General features: G+C 34.2%; 1 protein-coding gene across 1 annotated transcript in view; it reads right to left on the bottom strand.

Annotated features, from left to right (window-relative positions):
- Positions 1–25,138, bottom strand: part of MS3_00008343 (uncharacterized protein) — a gene marked incomplete at both ends in the record, with an annotated part of 36,897 nt that overhangs the window by 4,840 nt on the left and 6,919 nt on the right. The window contains 8 exons of the mRNA XM_035732358.2: positions 549–1,806; positions 4,177–4,700; positions 6,187–6,865; positions 8,511–8,634; positions 11,570–11,897; positions 13,320–13,713; positions 15,533–15,605; positions 18,215–18,477. Coding sequence (XP_035587566.1) covers positions 549–1,806; positions 4,177–4,700; positions 6,187–6,865; positions 8,511–8,634; positions 11,570–11,897; positions 13,320–13,713; positions 15,533–15,605; positions 18,215–18,477 — 3,643 coding nt within the window. The remainder of the gene's footprint in view (positions 1–548; positions 1,807–4,176; positions 4,701–6,186; positions 6,866–8,510; positions 8,635–11,569; positions 11,898–13,319; positions 13,714–15,532; positions 15,606–18,214; positions 18,478–25,138) is intronic.

The raw sequence follows: 25,138 nt of genomic DNA, 5'->3' as shown, positions 1-25,138 counted from the left end.
CCCAATCATCCTCAAACCATTTAATTTGAAATGATATGCAAATATTACATTGACATCTGTTATTATTTAGAACGTGCTACAATTATGAACCGTTTTGTTATCACAATGTTGTCAGATGAATAAAATAAGAAGTAATATCCAAACTGAGAATCACATAAATAAACACTACTAATCAGTAGGCCGAATCAAATTAGATTGCAGAATTTGAACATTTGTTGATTAAGACAAACTCCTAAGAGTGTCTAGACGCAAGTTTCTCAACTGCATAATGGAATAATGAGTAAAATAAAGGTTTAACACTATTCTGTGTACTTTTTAAATATATTTTTTAAGTAGTTTGGAGGTAGTCGACAGCGTTCTTCCCACAATCATTATCTGACATCTCATAACACAGTACATACGATGTTAAGTTGCTTAGACTAATGACCACATAGTAATTTGATCGATAAAATTCGATCAACGCTAAAAAGGACCAAAGAAAACATAATACTAGTTAATAACCAATGAATCAGTAAAAACATGCGACAAAGTGATTATGGACAATTTACCTGTTTCACAAGAATTTGATGGTAATAAAATCGGTGGTTGAATATCATCACAATGTTGATTAATCCAGTGAGCTGAAAGTGAAGTACTGAAAATAGGTGATAATATTGTTTCTGGCTTAACATCATTGGTTATTAAAACAGGAGGTAAGGGCGAATGATTCAATTGATGATTTCTTATTGAATGACAACTGCCAATCAATGGAGATTTATGATTATCGGTTGTATTGAATGGTATTAATGAAGGAGCTGTTAATGGTGTACAATTATTTACAGCGCGACAAAGTATTGGGGGTGAAGAGGACGATGACGATGATGAGGATTCAGAACCACGGATTGTATAGCCATTATTTTGAAATTTATAATTAGATGGAGCAGATTTACACGATGAACTTAAATCTATAGGAGATGTAGGCCAAGAATGATGTGTTCGATTATGAAGAGATTTACGCAACCCTTTAAATATAAGAGATCTGTTTGTGCTAATAACAGGCTCGGATAAAGAATGTACAGAGATTTCAGAGCATAAAGTTGTTGTTATAAGATTATCATCCAGTTGTATTAGACGGTTATTACGTTGATGATTTTGTTGCTGTCGAAGGATTTTCGTTTCCGACAACGATGACAGCATACAATCTTGATCATTACTCGCAGTGGTAACAGAAGTAGTAGTAGTAGTAGTAGTGATACCAGTATTTACAACATCCTCATCATCATCATCATCCAGATTAGTTTCAACATACAAAGGAAAACTAAAACTGGAATTGAATTTATGTGAAGTTCTTGAAGGATCTGTTAAACGACGATTTGAAGTACAACCTAATTCATAGTGACGATGAACACAGTGAAGGCTATTAGCCAAGGAATAATCTACAGCTTTAGCTGTCGAATCTGAAGAAGACGATGACGGTGATGATGACGACGAAAGAGAATTAATAGATGAATCATTCGATTTTGAGTGGACAACAAGTAGTCCACTATCATAAAGTGATAAACACGGTGGTGGTCTATTATTCAATTCATTACCAAAAGAATGATGTGATTTTGATATAAACGAAACAGTATTATCATTATTACCACTATGATTATTATGATTATTGTGATTACTACCAATTATATCATTCAATGATGTTGGCAAATCAATGTCATTAGTTGATAAACCATCAGCAAGTGATAACATCGGTGGAGAAGGTGTATGAATTGAAGTAGGACTAAGTGATGATAATCTATCAACAACATTATTTTTAATGAATTGTTCCTCCTATAGATTAAAAAACAAGGGAAAAATGGGAAAGAATGATATTGTTAAACAAAATGAGGAATCAATAATTCGTCAGAAAAAAAAAAGAAGTAAAATATTCTATTCCTGGAAATTGGACAAAAACCATTAGGAATCCAGGTACTTTAATTTAGACAATTGAATTATAACTGACACGTGAACGTTTTTGAAATGAATCTATGTATCATCATTTAAAAAGGCAAATCTTACTTTTTCATGAATTTGAAGAAAATTTATTCCTTTCAGCATATAGATTATATCATCATGTAGTGTAGCAAGAGACTGTGCCACTTCAATAATCATTAACTAAATGACAAATATCGATTATTACTAACTCATTTGGAAAACACTGAAGGAATTAACTGTTTCTGTTCGGAATTTCGCTAACAATAAGAACTTAATTTAGATGATTTCAATAGGATCATGCTTGTCTTTAACTAGTTGACGGATCTAAGCTACCAACCAAAAGAATTATTACGGAAAAAACTGTAATTTGGGTTTTGATATGTGATGTGGTAATCTAACTACCGAATTTGTAACGAGGAAATCAAACGTTCAAAAATCGATGAACTTAAAAAAGCCGAATCAAACAAATAGTACATATTATCAACATTCATACATTATTAAGTTTTATTGAACAGATCTAGAGTTAACCGTTCGATCATAAATAAAATATTATTGATTTATTTATTTACAATGCACAGTACTGAAGTCTTAACATCTTTCATGATGAAAATAACCCATTTTCATTCATAAATACAAATAGATGGTTGGTAACAGTGTAATCCAGAATGTTCATTTCGTCTTACTTGTGACTCGTCAGCTAAGCGTACCTGAATCCTAGACTTGATATTCACCCTTAGACTCGAACAAAGTATATATATATATATATATATATATATATATATATATATATATATGACGAGACTATAATTCATGGACGAACCAATCAGATTCAGGATAATAGGCCTTGGATTTTAGCACGAAATTCATTTATACGTTTGACAAAATAGCGTTTTGGCATTTTAGATTATGTCAGTTTGTGACGAAAACCCTAAATCTAGTGAATAACTCTAATCATTAACTGTAAATCAAAATTATAATTCCCCACACTTCTTTATAACCCTCGTTCAGTCCTAGTTAGTAGGTGGACATCCTCAGGGTCACTTTAGCGTTGCTCAAAGGTCGTCTGTAAATTGTATTCACACCAAATATATTGTGTATTATTATTGCTTAAACTCGTTAGAATAGGTATATTTTAAGTTTTGAAAATAAAAACGATTGTGCTATCAAAGCTTGAATATCTTCCGTCAGTCTATCGATTTGCAGAAGAGTTCATAACATAAAAGGGAAGAAAATGAGTTGACGAAAATGAGTGAAATACACTTTTATAGAACAATGAACAGAATATAAAGGCTGTCGAACCAAGTTAACTTTTAAGAGTAAAGAATAGTTTACTATGATTTTACAGTTAATTTATTGAATCGAATTGATGGGATTGAAGTAGGATAGCTAAGTTCAATGCTAGCTAACATTCCACAGAAAAGTATCGAGGAGCATTGGTTGCAATTGCATGGTGACAGAAAAATGGCGAGTAAAGTCGCTTGCGGCTTCGCGAAACGTTCACTTATAAGCACTGGGTTGTTTCTGGCTCCCTACAACTCATTGAAGCCCATCAGTCAACTCCGGGTGACCGTGAGTCTGATCACAAACGGAAACTGTTACATAATGAAATTGGGCAAAGCTTGTGTAAGGGCTGAGAAGCCTGATGGTCGGAGCGTGCTAACGAATTAAAAACAGCAGCTGTATCTGGTAACTGCCGGGGGCTCTCTCAACTCATCCGAGTTACTGGCAGCAAGAATTGTGGTGCGAGTGAACCAATCTGTGAACATCTACCGACGTCTTAGACGATGGTCAGTTTGTCGAGGAGCAGTTCAACTGGTCTGCTGCTCCAGCAACATCGATCAGACTGTTCTGTCCTCTGTAGCCTGTGACGACTGATCTATCAAACGAGGAGGAAGTTGGTGGTGACTTTCTGGCTGAGGAACTGACTGGTTTGTATAGACTTTTATGCTCAAGCAGTTCCTCGGCTTTCCTGATATATTCTTCCTTGCCCATAATCACTGTAGTGAGTCCTTTGTCCACTGGAACTAGGACAATATCTTCTCTGGTTTTGAGTTTCTTTTTGTTCTTGTGAGGTCCGTTAGGCGTAGACTTTTTTCCGTTGCGTTAGCGATACTATGGTTTGTCTTATTTCCTAGTAAATATGACTCAAACGGGACTAATACATAGAATACTTCATAAATGATTTCATATCAAATAAAAGTCACAATAATTCAAAAACGTTCTTACCTGATGATTTACATTCAATTGACACCGTTGTTCACTAGTCCCTTGACATTCTTCATCAAAAATTCCCACACAATCACTATCACTATCATCTCTAACTAACACAGTTGTTGGTGAACTGGAAAAAGATGGACGAAGTGGTGACATATCAATGCAATCAGATGATGATGGTGGGCAAATATTGTCACCTTTTGTATGTATTGTTGTACCTGCTGATGCGGTGAATAATTTATCTTTCAGACTATATAATGAAGAAAAATTACTATGATTATTATTAAGAGTCGTCAAAGTATTGCTACTACTACTGTTACTAATACTAGTGACATAACTTTCAGAAGTAGTAGATGTAGGCATACCATAAGAGAAATTGAAACAATTCATAAATGTTGAAAATAAACTTGTCTCTTTAGCATTATTTGTATTATCGCAATTTCTTGTCGAAGATTTCTGTGGTGCATTATAAGAGAGACGACGAGTTCTAGTAGCAATGGAACAATTGTCAGTGGATGTGCATCCACTACCACTTCCTGCATGTGTGAGGAGACACAGAAAGGAAACAGAACAATTTGTGAACTGATATGAATATTAGTAAATATACATAAAATTTCAGAAAATCAACTTTAAGTTCACTGAATTTATAAGGTACCAAGATAACCATAAAAAATGTAGACTTTTTCAAACATTTTGTCAGTTAAAACTAACGTCGAATATGGAACATTCTACTGAAAATTGTACAAATCACATAACTGTTAATTCCAGTAAGATGACAATACATTTCACAAGGGGAAAACTATACAACGGAGTACCTTTAACAACACAGTGATACAAAGTTTGCTACAAGAACATGATGTAGAAGTCGTTGTATGTATTAAACAACTGACATCTTCACAGAAACGCGAACAGTGAGGACTTTGTTATGTACACAACTCTACATGAAGCCCTTCAAAGGTTACTCCCACTTCCGAGTCCAAACATTGAATGAGGCTTGAAAGTGAGGTTAGAAACCCTATCCCATAAAAAAGGAACCTTGCCTAAAAAGGACTTTGAATAGAAAATTCGAAAATATTGGTTATGCATTATAAGCAGATAGGGATAGTGGCTAACAGTGTAATTCAGGATCCACGTTTCGTCCCGTCTGGCATTCATGAGCTGGGTGTACCTGTATTCAAGAGGTAGGTAGAGGTTAGACATACGTAACACACATCCCAACCACCTCCGTCGATTAGGATTCAAAACCTCATACATTAATTCGTGATGTTTCCTTTGTACATAAAGCATTGTACATTCGGTCCTTGCACAATATACGAACAGTCCTTATGATCGAAAGCCCGCGACCTATGGATGCTTTTTACTTTTAAAGACCATGTTTCACAACCACAAAAAAGGACAGAACGAACTGCTGAGCAGTTGACAAAAGTCAAGCTACCTTTCTAAATCTGTGTTGAGATTTCGTCAGATACCAACTCATTAAGACTGACGGGACTACTTCAGAGATGACTGGAATGGTAGATGAACCAAGCCACTTCGCTTCCTAAGATCAATCAAATGAATGATGTACACCAGTCCCAAGGAAACGTTTCCATTGTGAGAAAGAGAAACACATCAAAACATGTGTTTACATTATTAGTTGATTAACATCCCGGCTATCGTAAATAGTATAGTTGTAAAGTAGAATCAATGGTACCGAATGCTTTTACTCCATACTTTAGATTTAACTCACTTCTAAGTTTAGTATTTCTATTTGTTGATTTCACACACAAAAAATTAAGCGGATGAGCTACAATATGTAGTGCGTGAAGTCTCAAGTTATTATTATTATTATTGTGTGTTAAAAATGTAATTTGAGTGATATTTAACAGCCGTTTGTATAGATACACACAAAAAGAATGGAATTCACCAAAACAAATCAAGCACTAAATATGTAATTTGGACAATAGACAAGGCATATCAAAAACGAGGACATAAGGAGAATGTTAAACAGAACAAAAAAGAGAAAGCAACAGACAAACTAACCAGGTGGAGGGGGAGACGGTGGATCTGGAGGACGTGGACCATCTGAACAAAAACTTCGCTTACGACAAGGCGAAGGATACGGTTTAGTTTTAGAAACTTTTTTACGTGGATTATGCAACGGCTTGTCAGTGGGGTTAATAGGATTACAAGAAATTGATTCGACATTCGTAGAACCATGTCTTGCCGTAGCAACTAAAGAATCGTGTTTTTGTCTGCTTGATGACTGATAAGTGAAAATAGATTCAGATAGAGTAGTAAGTGAAGATATTTGTTCACTGTTTTTATCAAGAGAATGAGTGGAACTAGGTGGGGAACGAAGACGTCTAAAATGTATATCAGTTACGTTATCTGAAACATTGTTGGACACTCTGTTGGACAAAGATTGGTTAGAAGAATTATCATCAGTGTTAACAGTTGAAGGAATGCTATTGTTACAGGTACTTCGTAAACTACGTTTGCGAGGAGCTGTTTCCAGTGACTTGACAATATTTTCTCGGTTGATAGGAGCCTTATCCGATTGTGACTGAGTTCTGTGTTTTTGAGGAGAGAATCTATTCATTTTTGGTACAGTTGAAGAAACCACATTTTCAGATGGAATGATAGATGAATTCTGATGAACTATTTGTGAATTAGAATTGTCACAACCACCACCAGAACTGTCTGCTGAAATGTCCAATTCCTATATATTAAAAAAATGAAATGCTGGTGGTAAAAAACACTTTATTAGTTCGCACAGTTTAACTTAACAACCATAGGTTTATACGCTCGGCTTTGAGCGACAAATTGCGTAATGACAATACTACCCGGTTGTCGAAAATGAAGTGAACATGGGTTCAGACTTTTGATCTACTAATCGAACAGTCTAACGACAGCAATCGATAACCGACAGAATACTGTGAAAATTTATAAAGGTAGGATTAGTATCTTGATGAATTGCAATGTCTACATAGAAACAAATGCTGAGTTCAAATAAAATCACGATTTAAATAAAATTATTCAGTTCCAAAGGTGATTGAAATTAATAATACCACAAACTACAACCTGCTTACAAATGTCGTTCTGGAGAATTACACATCATGCATTATTTGCCGATAGTGGGACTGGTTGGAAAAGCGGAAGAGTGGCTAGTTTATGACATAGTGTGCTAGGGTATGAAAAAAAGTTGTACAACATTGGTACCTGTCAGTCCTTAAAGACTCCCTGGTTGGGGTCCTGGAGATAGCATAACACAGTTACATGGAATGCTACCTGATATGGCTCAGAATAGAAGACGTTGGTCATCGTGCTGTGAATTTTCGTTTTATTTCGTCATAAAAGTGAGAGGAACTTCTCTAGCTGAAAAGATTCTTGTTTTATTTTATTTATGTTTTAAACAAAAGGCCTCTCATATTAATGCTTTTACTCTCACCTACTTATCCATATTCATATATAGATTTTTCATTACCCTCACTTTCCTTTCTTTATCTCTTTACAATCTCACTGCCCAGAACATATTTATTGTGGTGCTTATCTGTACTAATATGTATGTAAATAAATGACTATCACCGGACGATAGAGTTCTGAAGGAACGAATGGCAATGAATTTTGATCGCGTTTATCGTCTCAGCTCATCCAATCCTCATTACCGATTGAATAAGAGCAGGTATCTGGCAATTTATTGACAGATGTAAGATTTTTGCATTATAAATGTAATATTTACCGCATAATTTACTTCATTGTATTCTACTGGTTAATCGTAGAGTATCTGTTCTTTTACTGGCCAATACCAAAACACTTTTTTTAAACGTTTGGCTCCATTGAACTGATCATTTTGTGTTTGCATGTGCTAAGAGTTGATTGTTGTTACTGGTCTATTTTATCAGCTTGAATGTGAGTTTCTTGAACTAAAATGATGTGGGTTTTTTTTACCAAAGAACCATTAATTATTTCTAAATATTCTGATAAGCGCCAAGGTTTTTCGAGTTTATTCAATATCGAGTGCGTTATCCAAGGGCTTCTTCAGGTGTACGAACAAGTGAAAAATTTAAGTTTGTAGAATTCTACTGTCCAAGAAAGAAAAACTTAAGATCTAAGTATTTCTTTCTGTAAAACACAAGTAATATTCTCTAGGTAATTTCATAAACGATGAAGAAACTATTTAACAATCTGATAATCTCGAAAATTAATGATGCACTAAAATGGGATAATTATTCATAATCATAACCCTACGTACCACTGAGAAATGTTAGTAAATACCTATGACTAGCATTAAACTATAAAAAAAGAAGTCAGTAAGATAGAAAAAGAAAACATGTACATTCGAAAGAAATTCAAAAAAAACCTACTTGAGGATGGATTAACGGGGACCAACGAAGACATTCTTCATCAATAGGAATCCAATTAACTGATCGTTCTTCATATTTCTCTTGTAGTTGTAATAAATATTTCAAATCAAAACAGATTACAGGTCTAGAATGTACCGAAAAAAAATTAAAGAAATAATAGTAAATTAAAATGCAGATAACACAAACGGAGAAACATAAAAAATTTTGAATAAATAGAAAAATATACTTATAGATGATATAAGTAATAAAATATTGCTTCGACAAACTAATGTGCCGAATCGAATCATTTAGGAAGACATAAACAATGAACAGAACGTGTTTACTGGGTAAATAAATCCAACAGAAGTAAACAATGAATAAATGTAAATTGAACAAGTGAAATGTTCATCCAGTGTAGCACCAGCTTCTGCATCAGTAGGTTTCAAAATACTTAAGGGAAAAACCATGATCCTTAAATACAACACGAAGAATACCAACGCAATCAGACTTGATGGAGATCTGAAACAGATGGAAACTTTCACATACCTGGTCAGCAACATCCATAAACATGGGGGGGACCGACACAGACGTAAAGGAAAGGATTGGCAAAGTTAAAACATCATTCATACAGTTGGAAAGCATATAGAACTCAAAATAATCGTCAATCGATATCAAAGTCAAAGTCTTCAATATGAATGTCAAGACAGTTCTACTGTACGGAGCCGAAACTTTGAGAAATACCACAACTATCATCAAAAAGTGCAAGTATTTCTCAACGATTGTCCACGTAAGATACTCAGTGTCCGTCGGACGGATACAATAGGCAACAGCCTACTGTGGGAGAGAATGAACTAGATTCCATCTGAAGAGGAAACTACAAAAAAACGTTGGACGTGTGGATAGGACATATATTACGGAAACCCTCAAACTGCATCACAAGGAAAGCGCTAACTTGGAATCCTGAAGGGAAACGTAGAAGAGAAAGACTGAAGAACACTGCCTCAGGAATCGGAAGCACACATAAAAAGGATGATTAGTAATTGGAGGACAACTGGAAAGGATTGTCTAGGACAGAGTTGGATGAAGAATGCTGGTGTGCGCCCTATGCTACTCCACAAACGGTAACAGGCGTAAGTTATAACTGATGACAATAAACTAGTAAAAACAAATATTAGCTCAAAAGTATGAAAACAATAATGTACAAAGAAATACAGTTTAAACTTTTGATGAAGTGCAATTTGAATTGGTGTAAATCGTCTTTGATCAGTGGTATATCTTGATAGTTTAGATCTACACTTTCAGATTACATTGCTTAACAAATACAGTCTCATATAAATAGTGGTAGAAAAAAGCAAAAACACTTTGTGACACTGTCAACACAGAATGTATTAACTCCGTGCAACATATTTACTCAAAAACTATTCATTGTCATTTAAAGAAATAATTCTTGAAATTGTTGTCTGCTATTCGCACCCGAATGCCCCGGTACGACCGAGAGTGGGGAAAGTCAGCTCTCCTCTAAATGCTCTCAAATGGCCACGTGCAGACAACCATTGCCAGGGAAGTCCTACTCACTGCCTTCTCGTGGCGGGGGTGTTCGTTTACGAAATTGAGAGGACGAAAAGCGAATGTCCGGCGCCTTAACATGGTTGGTGGGTTGAGAGAGTCCATCTAGGGGAGTTGGAAAACCCTGATTCCAAACCAATGGTACACATGACATCCAGTATCCTGAAGGAACAAATGGCGTGTGAACCAGTCGTTGGTTACCGGCTACCATGGGACTGCATATCCTGACGTTGCTCCACTGTCTTATGGATCAGACCTTTAGGTCGAAGGCTCCGGGTGTGGCCCCCTAAGAAAATCACCTTTCTCGATTCAGGCACCCAGACAGTATCCCATCCCTCACACCAATCGAATGATTTATGTGGTGCACATCTGTTTGGCGCCTCCTTGTATCAATGTTTGTGTTTAAATAAAATAAATAAATGTCTGCTATTCAAAAGAACCATAGGTTGATTAAAATTCAGTCAGGATAATCAAAAACAGGAGGGCTCAAATGCTTTCTCATGATAATATGTTATATCTGTTGCACAAGTGAGCGGCTGTCTGGACTCAGTAGCTCATTAGATAACACATTCGATGCTTGAAGTTAAAGGTTTCTGAGTTCGGGTCCCAATGAGGACATAAACAATCAGATGTAGATAAACACGGCTGATCAGTCGCGTGCCCTTGATTCTATCGTTAGCCTTAACTTTTCTGTTCTGTAAAAAAATATTGTCAATTACGCAAATCTTCAACTAGATCTCACTCGCTTTTTATGATTAATTTACCCAGTATCTATAATTTTAAAGATTTGAATAAATTGATTAAGGGAACAAAATACGTGAAATTTTTGTTGACCTGCTACTTAATTAAGGATAAAATAAGCTTATTAATCATATCATTAACTAACTTTTGTATTGGCTGTTTGATTCTTCCCACTGATGTTTAGGATTGACATTGATCATTTCTTAAAATGAAATATGTGCATCCTGTGAGAATTGCCTCGATACTGCCTTAAATCAAAAGCATTACAACCAAAGATGGATGATGGCTCAGTCCAGAATAAAACGAAATGCGCGTCTTGGATTCCCCTGCTAGTTACCATCTCTTTTTGCTTATCATGTAATTAACGTTGAAATTCACTAAAGATGTCTTAGCAATATGTTTGGTAAATAACATATATGACCTTATTTCATACTGAAAGAATGCTTTCGTGCAAAAAATATAAGTACCTCGGCTGGTATCAATCTACGACGAATACGTCCCAAATATTGAACCAATCTTCATAAAACACCTTCGACTGACTAGGATTAAATTAGTAACTATCAAGAAAAGTTTCATTTTGAAAATTAGCAAGTGGTTGTATATTTATCAATTAAAGCAATAGCAAGATAAGGCATTCGACGCTATACATAAGACGGAGTAAGGTTTTTATCTTAGCTTAAACCACTAATCCCAATCAAATTTTTTAAAAAGACTGGAACCAGTTGAAAATAATAATAATAATAATAATAATAATAATAACAAGGAATTATTACCTTCCATCTGCACTTAATGTAATTGTTGTAGCCAACTGTTGAATAGTACTGGCTACATCATGTGGATCTATTCCAGTAGTAGAGCTAATTTCATGAATGGTAATGACAAAATCACGAAACCCAATAGATCCAACAGGATTTGCCAAACAATCCAAGTCTGTTTCATGATTAGACAGCGTTGAATTTAATAATTTACAATTTTTCATAGAACATAAAAGAAATGGTAGAACTTTTGATCGCCAATACGACTGATATGAAAGATTGCCAAGTTGAGATAGTGGTTTTTCAGGTGAACCCGGTTGGCCTTCAATACGGGACAATAGGAAACCTATGACAAATTGTTAAAAAAAAACATTTTTAAGATAACTTATATGTAAAATTAGTAACAATCACTAAGGTGATCCGTAAGATAAGATGTGAAGTTTTATAACATTTCTTAACTGATGAAGTAAGCTTTCGAGTACACGTACTTCCATTTTAAGTGTGCAAACAATTAACAATTCCCAAAAGTGTGAATGAATATCAACCAGACAGAACGGGTTAGCCAATGTGTAAACAAAACTAGGATTAGAAATCAGATTTGTATATACACAATTGAGAGGAAAAACAATTTAAAGTTAACAACTTACTTTAAATATCAAGATAGACATCTAATTGTCACAAAGATAATTATATCTTGAAAAAAAGTTACACATTATTTGCAGACAGTCTATATAAAGCTCACTCAAAGTTCTTCAACTATAGTCCAGTGACTTTTAGTTCCTATGTATTACTTTTCAGTTCGAAGGATTTTCCACATGCTTATCAATTTTAAAAGTTTGCTTAACACTTATAATAATAATAATCATGTGCTCACTAATTAATGAGTTCTAATGCGAAGTCATGACCAATAGAGTCCAACCATGTCGGATGTGGTACAGTTATGTCTACCGCATGGAATGGATAGGAGTTGCACAATATTTTGAACTGATTGAAATTAAGCATAAACACCGTTGGATATCGACTCAGTGGTTTAGGGGTCAAGGATTCGCGAAGGTCCTGGTTTCGATTACCTGAAGCGGCGTTGTGATTGTGCACTTCTGAGGAATCTCAAGCTAGAATGAAATGGTTTTCTAATGCTTCCAGGTTTTTTTAAAGTTAATCTAGATAAAATCAGTTCATGATTTAAATCATAAAAAAACCCATCGTATCTGTTATTAAGGTCATCTTCATCTCTGTGTTGCTTTCACCACTAGCGATCATTGTGTGGAATTTCAAGTTTATGTGTCTCTGAATATCTGTTAAATACATAACAGTTATTCGATTCCACTAACAGTTTCATTACATATTATACTGGTTTACCATTCACAATTTAACTAAACATATCACATTATCCACTAAATTCTATTCTATTGGTTTAGTTTTTATGTATTTCACCAATTAACTTAAATTTGTCGACTATCTTTATATACCATTGTTATTAAATATTGACGTAAGAAATTCAGTTAGGGTGTTCATTGATTATAATTGACTTTTATACATACCCATTTTACCTATTTCAAATTCACTTTACAAAAGCAATTCCGTCAACAACAACAAAAACATTCATAAAAGTATACTGTATAAACACAGTGAAGAAATCGACAACAGAACAATAGTAATAAATAATATTAAGAATTACCAAAACATAATTGCTGAGTAAACAAAATAAAACGCACACACACACACAGGGGGGGGAGAGAGAGAAGAAAAAGAAAAAAATCAAACTTACTGAAATCAATTAAAAATCTTCCATATGCTTGTTTCTGATATGGAGGTAAGACTAGAATACAACTTAAATTGTACTTTTGTACAGAACGTTTCTCTTTAGAGAAATAACCAACTAAATGAAAGCATCGTTCATTATCATTATTATTATTATTATTATGGTGATTAGATTTTTCATTATGTTCTTGTTCATCTGTAGCATTATTATGGATTGTAACAACATAGAATAGAAATGGTTCAACATCATAATATAATGTTTTATGATCTAAAAATAATTTAGCTAAAAGACATAATTGTTGACAATATAAACGTGAAGTATAACCATCAACTTCAAATACTGAAATATTTTTACAACGATATATTTCATTACCAGGTGGAAAACTATATGGACATTTTTCCTTTAATGAAAAAAAAGAAGCAAAGAAAAAGAAAATAACAAGTGATCACGAGTAATACATAAATGATAACTGAATAAAATGATACAAAAAGAGGGGAAAAAACTGTTGAGTCGGCTTTCCGAGAACTGCAATGGAGCCTCCAGAGGCCCTAGAGGAGCCGTAAAGTCCTAGCCAATCAGAGCGTGATGGATGGTGGAGAAGATTTGTAGCTCAGGTGGATGATTTTGATGAAGTTTTGTTCTCTGAGAACAAAACTCCATCAAAAAGAGCATGATGGAGCTTTCTAGAATGTAAACGTGGTATGCTACTATTGGTCAGTAGCATAATATGTCTTTTAGCGGATTGGCTAAAATATGATGTTGATTTAACAAATGTTAACATCTATAAATACCCGTGTTTTCTGTACAAAAAACGAACCTTGGAGTAAAGTATTTCTCGCATACCTTGCGTCTTCTCTCTTGTGTTCAGGTCGCTGTATAGTTCTAGCTTGGGGGTTACAGAATAGCTTAGGAAACGGATATAGCATTCATTTCGCAAGACTTATCAAAAACCACACAAAAAAAACATTGATTGGAAAATGCAAGATTTTCGATAAACACTTGCATTCATATCAGTTAAGGTAAGTTATTAAATTTGTAAAGCTGTTACAATATTTTTCACTGGTTATTGTTTGAAACTTGTGGTGTAACTCGATCAGTAGTGTTTGAAATAAAGACTTTTCACAAGATTTATGTACTTCTTTGGTATGCCTTTTAGTGAAACTTTATTAAGATTATTCGATCAGCCGAGTTAAATGATGCATCAATATCAAGCAGTGAAACTTCAGTAGGTAAGTGAAGTTTACAGAATCTGATCCACCAGGTTGGTGGATATGGAGTATTTACCTAAGGGAGTTTGGAAATTTTGATTCCAAACCAATAGTGCACATGGGCTCTAGTATCCTGAAGGAACAAATGGAGTATGAACCAGTCGTTGGTCACCGGCTACCATGGGACTGCATCTCATTATGTTGCTCCACTTCCATGTGGAACGTCCTCTACGTCAAGTTCTCAAGGAGTGTCCTAAAAAAATCACCTGCCTCGGTTTGAGCGCCCGGGAAGTATTCCAGATCTCACAGAAACCGAATGGCATGTGTAGCGCACAAGTATCTGGTGCTTCCTTGTACCAATATTTATGTTTAAATAAATAAATAATCACGAAATCACATTCAACTCTAAGATTATCCTGATTTCCCCAGGTTGCTGGTTTGAATACTGTTCAACCTATTTCGGTTTGAATAATCAGATAATATCACTTTAGTGAACGAGAAATTATGGGGGACAACCAATTTATTATTTAATACAAAGTTACGGAATAAGAACCATAAATCAAATGTTTCCTTTGCAAATCGCCCATCAATTGTCCTTCGCATTCTGTATGATTTTTCTAACTCACAGTTCCTCTCTGTTTTCTTCATTTCGATCTTATTAGCCGTCTGCTGCCATGCATTCCGCTTCTGATTGGTGTTAGATACTACTTATGTCGGCAGACATAAGTAGCATACACCACATTATTAGCCACACTTAGGGTGCGACTTATACTCAAATACTTTTTGGATAAGTTAATTTCATTAATATAAGCTCGAAAACGAATCATTCACTTTTTCCAAATCATGAAAGCTAGGACTGTCAGAAGTCTATAGGCCGAATAATCATTAGCGATTAAAAAACCGCCAGATAAATCACACCCTCCGTACCAAGATTTTGAACAACTGGACACAAACTTTAGAGCTCCAGAAAAAAAGATGAAGCAATTAAAAAGGCCCAAGGATAAAACTTACAATATGCCTTAAGTAGACATTGCGAGTCTTGATATACTTCAAACAAAATTCACATATATACAACAACGTAAGCCTAATGGAAACAAGACAAAACAAATAACATATTTATGTAAATTTTAAATGCTAAAAACGAATGATACATTCGTAAACACAAGTATACAATCTATGACTTTTTATATTTACGTGAATTAACAAAAGTTAAGAAAAAAACACATCTAAAACTAAATAGTGGACAACATCGTTAACTGTAGTATGGCATTAGAAGAGAAAACTCTTCCGACAACTTATATATGGAAGAAAGGAGCTGAAAACTTTCAATCCATGCAAGAGAGTATGTTAAAGATGATTTATTGGATTGTAATCATTATTTTAAAACCCAGACATCTCACAATACAAAGCAACAATGTTATCAACTAAGGGTATTTGTATATATTAATACCATAAATACCATAAATAATACTTTAACATCAGTCTACTGTTACAGATGAATAGTTCTGCCTAGGTGTTGTTCCTAGCATCAAGTCCATGAAGTCGTTAACGGCTAGACTGAACAATGTTGGTAGGTGCAGACTATCACGTTAGGGCCGGTGTGACTGTCGTGACTAATGACTGGAGACGTTGGACGATATAGCTGGAAGTTGAGTGCAATGGTGTAGATGCATTCATTCTCTGTCTTAAAATTAAAATCCACCCTTTTTTCTCAAATTACATTATTTTGCTTAATCTTCTCTACTAAAAAATGATACTAACACTACTTCTGTGACTTTGGCGTATATCTTGATAATTTCACCTCACATTGCTGATATAAAGTGACAACTTGAAACGATATCCATGAGTCTGATACTCGGATGCTTATGACTGACTGATCTTCATGTTCATAGTTTCAATAGTTGTCACATTTATTATATTACATCTCAGTAAAAGCAACTGATTTGCTCGGTCAACAAATTCGAAGCAGACAACGAAAATTAGGAATTAAAAAAATAAAGTACCGTAAAGATTGAATAACTGACATAGTAAATTGACATTCAAATAAGGATTATTCTGAGCAAATAAAGGATATGAGAGTATAAGTAGGACGTGTAAAATCTAGCAGTGTATGAAACATGCAAACAAACTTTATGGTGCTTTCGAGTAATTAAAAGGAACAGATATTGAAAGTCGTTATTTTCTATTCCCAAAGTAGTGGACATTCGAAGATAATTTTCACTGACCAATAAAGCTAAAAGGAAAACCGTTGAAAATCAAAGAGAGGACTAGCAAACTCTCTAAACCCTGACCTATCCTGGAAAAACTCAACACTCCAAACCTACAACTATGGATTCGATTAGAACCAAGAACTTAGAGAGCGTTTGCTTAGTGGTTAAGGTGTTCTACTTTCAATCAATAAGTCCTTAGTTTGAACACTACTTCAATGTGGACAACTAGGTACTATTAGCCCATACATTTAGTGTGGCTCATACCCAAATATCTGATGAATTAGTTAATTCAATTTATTTTTCTAAAGAACTTTCATGTATCGATAAATTCAGGCCACTGACAATGATTCACACTTTAACTTTATCCAACAAAATGTATCACGATGTGTACTATTTGGCTGTCATGGTTTCTAATTGGAACTTTAGGAAATCTATCTCAAAACCCCAGTTTGGGCACCCGGGTATTATCACAGCCCTCATACAAAGCAATGATAACGAATACTGGGTTGATTGTTAATGTGTGGTGCATATGTATTTGGTGCTCCCTTGTACCAAACAACGTTTATGTGTTCAACTAAATCTTAGAAAATTCTCAAAATAACCTATTATACATAATAAGTAATAAACAACATTAAAATATACACAAAAATTAAGATCATTGTGTCCAAATTTTAGTATAAAAGCATTTTGATTAATTTTGCTAACTCTAACATAATTCATTTCAGTTATATTATCCGAAAACTCTATACATATATATAAATACAGGTCGATTAAAAGTTCAATACACTTAACTAGCTAACTACCTATCTATCCCAAAGTAAGGTCAAAATGACCAAAATAAAATCATGTGTCCTAATACTACTACTACTACTACTACTACTACTACTACTACTACTACTACAAAAAAATGAACTGAAATGACAAAAACAATATGAAATCAATAAGTTGAAATACATTATTTTACTTATACACGCATATATATATATATAACAACAGTCAAACACTAGACTCCATTTCATTCATTTACTCGCAAAAGATTGTTTTACGGTATAATGAACTCATTTAAATTTCATTATGAAAGAATGAAATAGTCAGGGGCGTTGAAAACACATTTGAAAATATCTACATACAATCACTTCCATGATCTTATAGACGCATTATGCGATCTAACATACAGTCGTGAACTTCGCATCAATCCTGTTCACTTAATGTTACCAGTTGGAAGACATTTAAAAGAAAACAATAATTAGTGAACTGTAGCCTTTTCATATCAAAAGCTACGTTTAAAACGGTATCGTAACACTGCACCGATATGTTGTATCCTCTTTACTACATAATATGTAGGCGCTCTTATTCGACATACTTTACGGATAGCTACTCTTCTTCCCATTACACAAAATACCAATGCAATCCCTTTGATTTAAATTTCAACATTGTTGTATTACATTCCAAAGTACTTCAAAAATAGGCTTTCTTAACTAACCTAGCATATTCCGAAGGATAAGGAGCTGAATACCAAGTAGTTATAACATAACGACCAAGTTGTATTTGAGGCGGGTAACGAGTATCTTCTAGTTTTTCAAGTTGTTGTCGTTGATGATGAGCATCATTCTCGTTAGAATCGCTGGGCGTCATCACCAACTGATTCGACGATAGATTCAAGGATGAGTTATCCATAGCAGCTAAAACTTTAGGATTATTTGCAGGTGGAAGAGATAAGCTGGATTCAAGAGGTTGTGGAAGACACTGTTGAAAAAAGAATAAAACATAATTCTCTCAGTGATTATTTAAGGTGTTATGAGGAACAATGATAATAATAATAACTGAATTTTGAAACTCATATCTGATAAAATGTGAAAATAATAACCATGGGATCTTGGACCGTTTTAAAAATTTAGTCAACATATTTCTAATAAATTTACCATAAAAGTATCTAATAGTGGTGAGAAGTTGAATTTCTGTTTAACTTTTCAATATTTCAGTGCTGTCTATTTACATTCCCTGGAATCTATGTATATATTTTTTCCCTTCTCGACTTAATTCTTTACTTTTTTTGTTGATTTTGTTTCTGATTTATTGATTAAGCGCAAAGGAGTTGGTGAGATTGTAAACCATCATCGACTGAAGTGGTCAGGATGTGTGCTATATATGGTCAATCACCCCCTACATCAGCGTACGATATTTGCTAGTATGGGAGTAAGTTGAAAGAAAGCTAGTGGTGGCTAAACTAAAATGTGGTGCCAGTCCATCAAGTCACGAACAGTTGGTATGAACCATGTTGGTAGATGCAGACTATCTGGTTGGGATTCTAGAGATAACCACAATCAATAGTTGAAGACTTAGAGTGATATGGACCGCAATCCCTCGTAATAGTATAAACGCATTTACTCGCTATCTTCCTCTCGATCTTGATCTTGAAGTACACTATTCCTTTCTAAATGCCTCACCATTCTGTGTTTCTAAACTATATCCTCAGCATTTTGATCTTTCTCATTATTATTATCACCATACTAATCCGATCCATCTTGCCATTCTTTTCTTTATTTCATCTGATCGTGCTTATGCAGGTACAGCAACTTGGACAAATGCGCATCTGTGCTAGAGTATATGTTGATGATCTGTCCATCACAATAATAATGAAGTAGTAAATCGAGAAAACCAAAGTAGCATCAAAAAAAAAAAAATACTATGCGAACAATTTAAATAGAAAGTCGAAACAACTCCTACTGTGTAGTAAACTTAGACAATTAAATCGAAATGATCTAAGCATCTTCATTTATTCTCTAATATTTACATCAAATGGTCCCTTAATGAAGTTAGTAATTAATTTGAAACCTAATTATTAATAAACCCAATTAGTTATAGACAATTAATATGTAAATAGAATACAAGATATAATACTATTTTATACACAAGTAATAATAATGTCAATAATTAAATTTATAAATAAACAAAATAGTTAATTTTTACTGAAATTCAACTGACTTTCGAGAGAAGTATAGGGATATACGAAGAAAAAGTAGAATATACCAGTTCAAAGATAATGTCATTGGTATTGTTTTAAAGACCGAACAACCCGAAAAATACGCACAAGAGGAATGAAAATTAGACAGAAATTGTAAAAGGATAAGGAATAGATATTCAACTTAACAGCGTTGATAGTGAAGCACTTTCATACACCTTGACAATCCAGTCAGACAAATGAGGAATCGAACAGTATAAATTAATGTGCCAGGACTGTACTAATAACAAAGTTATTATTGAACGACTGTGTCAATTAACTTTAAAAATACAGTTTATGACTAAACTCAAGTTACTGACTCAGAAGGGAAGGCAGTCAGATGTGAGTCCCCTGAATAATCACACTTCTATGAGAAGATACAATCACTACCGTATAGAAACTGAGATTAAGCGTCAATAAACTCGGTTGGTCACAACGATTTGAAAATCGATAACCGAATATTTAAACCGAAAATAATACGAATAGCCGAAAACAGAGAAATAAAAGGCACGAGTTATAGCCAATGCAGTTCAACCATGTTGAGCATGAGATAAATACCACCACTAATATGGAAATGGATAATGGTTGTGCGATATCGTGAGTTGACTGAAGTTAAACACATAAACCACTGGTTGCTAACTCAGTGATCGAAATTCCAAGCGTTCAAAACGAAACCTGAAGGTTTTCGGTTCGGTTATTCATTCGGCATTAGATGCGCACTGCTGGAGAGTCATAAACCAGAATGAAATAACTGTCCAGTGATTCCTAGTTGCCAATTAATATCAAAAGCTATTTGTTTAAATGATCGTGATAAATGACCGTGATCATGTGAAAAAACAAAAAACCGATGCGACACCTATATTTGTTACGTCAACAATGAAAATTAGTCTACTTTGAGAGATTTATTCCTACCTTAGTAATACATGTGCAAAAGACTTTTATTGGGACCGAAAACAAAACTACAAGGATAGAGGCAAACACAGCAACCTTTGATATTCTCGATATATCTTAAATCTACTAACAAGACCAATAGCTTTAAGAATTATCTCTTCTAATTTTAATAAAAAGATTTTCAGTCGAATCATTTTATGATCAAGTTATTTTTTCTTCATCGATATCCAAGATGCCATTAATACCGTAGAATTATTCCAATGATCTGGTTGACCATACAAGACAATAGAGAAAAAGAAAAATCACAAATACAAATGGTTTCTGAATCAATAATTGAGTGTCTCATTAGTGTCAATGCAGAGATTGTTGTGAATAAGGTGGTCATGAGTTTTTTATGGAGTTTTGTTCTCTGAGCTAGATGATTTGGTCGTGGAGCTTTCATCGTTCTTCTGAACGACATCATCAGTACAAACTTCAAGTAGAAATGAAGTGTTCGAATTTCTCCACATGCGACCTCAATGTTGATTGGTTCTTGTTGACCTTAAACTTGTCATTGTTTACTTCTTTATTTTAATTGTATCTCCCATCGGCCATGGGTCCTGGTTACAGGTGTAGAGGTAGTTGCCACTTCACTATTGTCCACACCGTGGAAGCATAATGTCATTATAAGAACATATTGAAATTAATGAGCGATTTCGATTTAAAAAATTGTCACCCGATTCCATATGAATTGTATTAATACTTGTTCAAGTGAAGGAAAATCACCAATTAAATTAATTAACGGGTTAGTAATTAGCTGTCTTATTCAACAAATAGATACTAGCTTCACACACACACACACTTGACTTATGTATATCCGCTGGTGTGTGTGTGTGTGTGTATTGACCGATTAGTAGCAAACGGAGAACTGATTAACCAACCAAACATCAAGCTTTCTTTTAAGAATAAATGAAAAACAAACAGAATGAACTTTATTATGATAATTCGCTAGCGATATATAACCATATCATTTATTTTAACAGGGCCGAAGAAAAGTAACACTATGTGTATGTGCGTGTATATATATTTATGATAGAAAGAGAACGGAGAAAACAAAATAGGATAGATACAAATGAATTTATATGTAACTACATATTTTTGATAAAAAGCATCAATGCTAATACAAAAGAACAAGATATTTTGCATATACACATGAACATAAATAAGAAACTTAATTATTAAAAGAAAAAAAATCAATCTTTCCTACTATCTGATTCCTCACAAGAAACATACTACGAGAAAAAATGAGGAAGAACAGAGAGAGAGAGAGAGAGAGAAGAGAGGAAGTAAGGAGAGGATACGAAGTCGCGAGTGAATCTTGGTTTTTCTCTTTCCTATATATTGAAAAAGAAATAATGATACCTCCTCTACCTATGAAAACGACCCCACTAACAGAATATTTTATTTAGCTAACCGTATATTACATATAATATATACAATTAACAATAGAATACTAGTTTTTCATATCAAATAGGGAACAAGAATGGAGTATTTATTGATCAGTGGTAAAAACAGTAATATTTACTTACTACAATTAAAAACATCCATTTATAAAAACACGTTAAGTTGTGTTGACAAAGAAAAGCCTAGAGTGATAAAAAATACAGACCGTCTAAAAGAATCTACTAAGTAGATTACCGACTTGTGGTTCAGTGGTCATTTCAATCAATATGGAATCGGGTAATGCAACATCAAAAAATGACCAATGATACACTCTGATCACTAACAATTAACCTTGAGTAGTGAATGATATAAACCATAACACTAATTGGGGCCAGGACTCAAATAAATAACACTAAACGGTGTCAGTCTTAATCTCGTGAAAATCATTATGTCCTTCAATAGCACAGATACGCCTGACTAACAAACACCAACGAGCACGAAACTTCACCGATCCTCCTTCAACCACTTAACATTAAAACATACGCTTCTGCTAGTCGACACACCTGTTAGCAGCTCCAGAAATAGTTATACACTCAGTCTTCGTTTTTTTTCGAAAAAATAAATTAGATACGTGTTACCCGATTCCTAACCGTTTACAAGAATGCTTAAATGCAATTTCATCAATGTATACTTTGGATTTCGATAATCATATCAAATGATAAATACGGTCAACTTTGGAATGAATAAATGCAGATTTTAAAGGAATTGTAGTTCATTTTATCAAGTACAAATAGTTAAGTTCGTATCTTTAGCTTTTCATTTGGGCAATGTAGTTTATCGAAACTATTTTATCACTTAGATTGAAAGAAATGTGAAGGAGTTGAAAACTGCAAACAGTTAAAGCCATTGCACTGAGTCACTCGTAATATAATCTGATATAAGTGAAACATTAAACTTTTTTCCATTTTCACTAAATTAAAATAATGCACTCAATTTTTATGTTTTTTTCTAGGTGTTTTTCTGCTGTGAAACCAACTAACTTTAAGAGAATTAAACAAAGTAAATAAGGAAAATGAGTAAACATAACTTTATAGATTACTCTGAATGTGACCCTACAACATATTTTACGAATATTGTTAAGTCCTTGAGTCATAGTATACGTTCTTTAATTGAAGCACTCACTCGATACGATTCCACTAAAGCGAATCCGAGTATGCTTTTCGCCTTTAGACCAATGATACACTCTCATCTATAACAATTAACCTTGAGCAGTGAATGATATAATCCATAACATCGATTGGGCCCAGGACGTACGGTTTCCCCTAACCTAGTATTTAACACAAAGTAGGAACACAGCTAGCATATAATCTCTTCAGATATTTTAAGCACTTATGGGTTTATAGACATGAATTACCAGACCACAACACAAAATAACTAGGAAACTATAGTTTATGCACAACCAAGACATAAGTGATGGAGAAGAGAGTAAGGAGTGAATAATTAACAATAATTAGGTAGTAGTAAGACGTTTAACAGTAGTTGATGGATACGAAAATATAATGAAGTTATTTAATAACCATACAATAACAATTCTTGGCAAAATAATTCCAAAAGTTACAACTTTTCTGATATTTACAGTGTTCCAATAACTATGAAAATGTATGACAATGTGAATATAAGAGGATAGTTTTCATTGATATTTTCTAATCAAAGTCAATAAACAATATTATTATTATTATTATTATTATTATTATTATTATTATTATTATTATTATTATTATTATTATTTGAACACAAATATTGGCACAAGGAGGCACCAAATACATATGTGCCACACAAATCTCATTTGATTTGTGTGAGGGCTGTGGTACTGCTCGGGTGCCCAAACCGAAGCAGATGGTTTTCTTGGGAGGCCATACCCCGAGCCTTCGACCTAAAGGTCTGATCCACAAGGCAGTGGAACAACGTAAGGAGATGCAGTCCTACGGTAGTCGGTGCCCAACAATAGGTTCATACTCCATTTGTTCCTTCAGAATACTAGAGCCCGTGTGTACCATTGGTTTGGAATTAGGGTTTCCTAATTCCCATGGGTGAATCCCCCATACCCACAAGCTCGGTTAAAGCGTCGGACATTCGCTTTTCGTTCCCTCAATTTCGTAAACAACGCCTCTGCCGCCAGAAAGCAGTGAGTAGGACGTCCTTGGCAGTGGTTGTATGAACGTGGCCATATGAGAACATTTCGAGATGGAGAGCTGACTCTCTCCACCCTCAACAATATAGAATGGCAGAAAATGCCATCATCATCATTATGGATACTTGAATTTCACGCTAGTGTCAGACAGACATGGTTTACTCTAACCAAAGTCAGTTTATTTTATTATATCCACTGCACAACACATAGTAGCAGTTATCACAGTTTCGATAACTTACAAAATCAATGTAATAAACTTGATGTGCCGTTATTATTTATTTAATGAATATTCAGTAAACATTTAACCATACCCATTACTTTTAAGTGCAACTGTAAAGAATTAATGAGCTTAAAAACGCTTAGTATAATGATATCTTACAGTTTTATTTATTTAAAAACTAATATGATTTAGAGCTGAAAAACTAAGAAGAATGATTTATCCAATTGTACAGTGTAAATCAAGAACTAACTTTTAAACTGAAATTATTAAGGAAAATAAGAGAGTGATGATCTTGAAACGAAAGTCCACAAAATACTCTATTATGAAATCTATACAGTTAAATTAACGATTATTTAAATTAAATCACAGTTGAGTCGTTGATATTACATTTGTATAAAGTTTCAAACAAAAAAAAGAAGTACTATTTCCTATAGGACGTTCATGTTTGAATAGTGGAATCCAGAACGCATGTCTCGTCTTATTTGGGACTCGTCAGCTGGATGTACCTGAATTCCAGAGTTGATATTCACTTCGGGACTCGAACACCGTACCGTTCGCTTCAAATGCTACCACACTATCTACTTAGCTACTGAATCCAGATAGCCACTAGTTTGTGAAATGGGATGAAGTCCCAAACAGGATGAAATGCGCGTACTGGATTCCACTGCTAACCACCATACAT

The sequence above is a fragment of the Schistosoma haematobium genome, chromosome 6 (genome assembly GCF_000699445.3).
Source record: "Schistosoma haematobium chromosome 6, whole genome shotgun sequence".
Taxonomy (NCBI): Eukaryota; Metazoa; Platyhelminthes; class Trematoda; order Strigeidida; family Schistosomatidae; genus Schistosoma; species Schistosoma haematobium.
The sequence above is the reverse complement of the archived record's forward strand: the minus strand, read 5'-3'. Positions and strand labels throughout refer to the sequence as shown.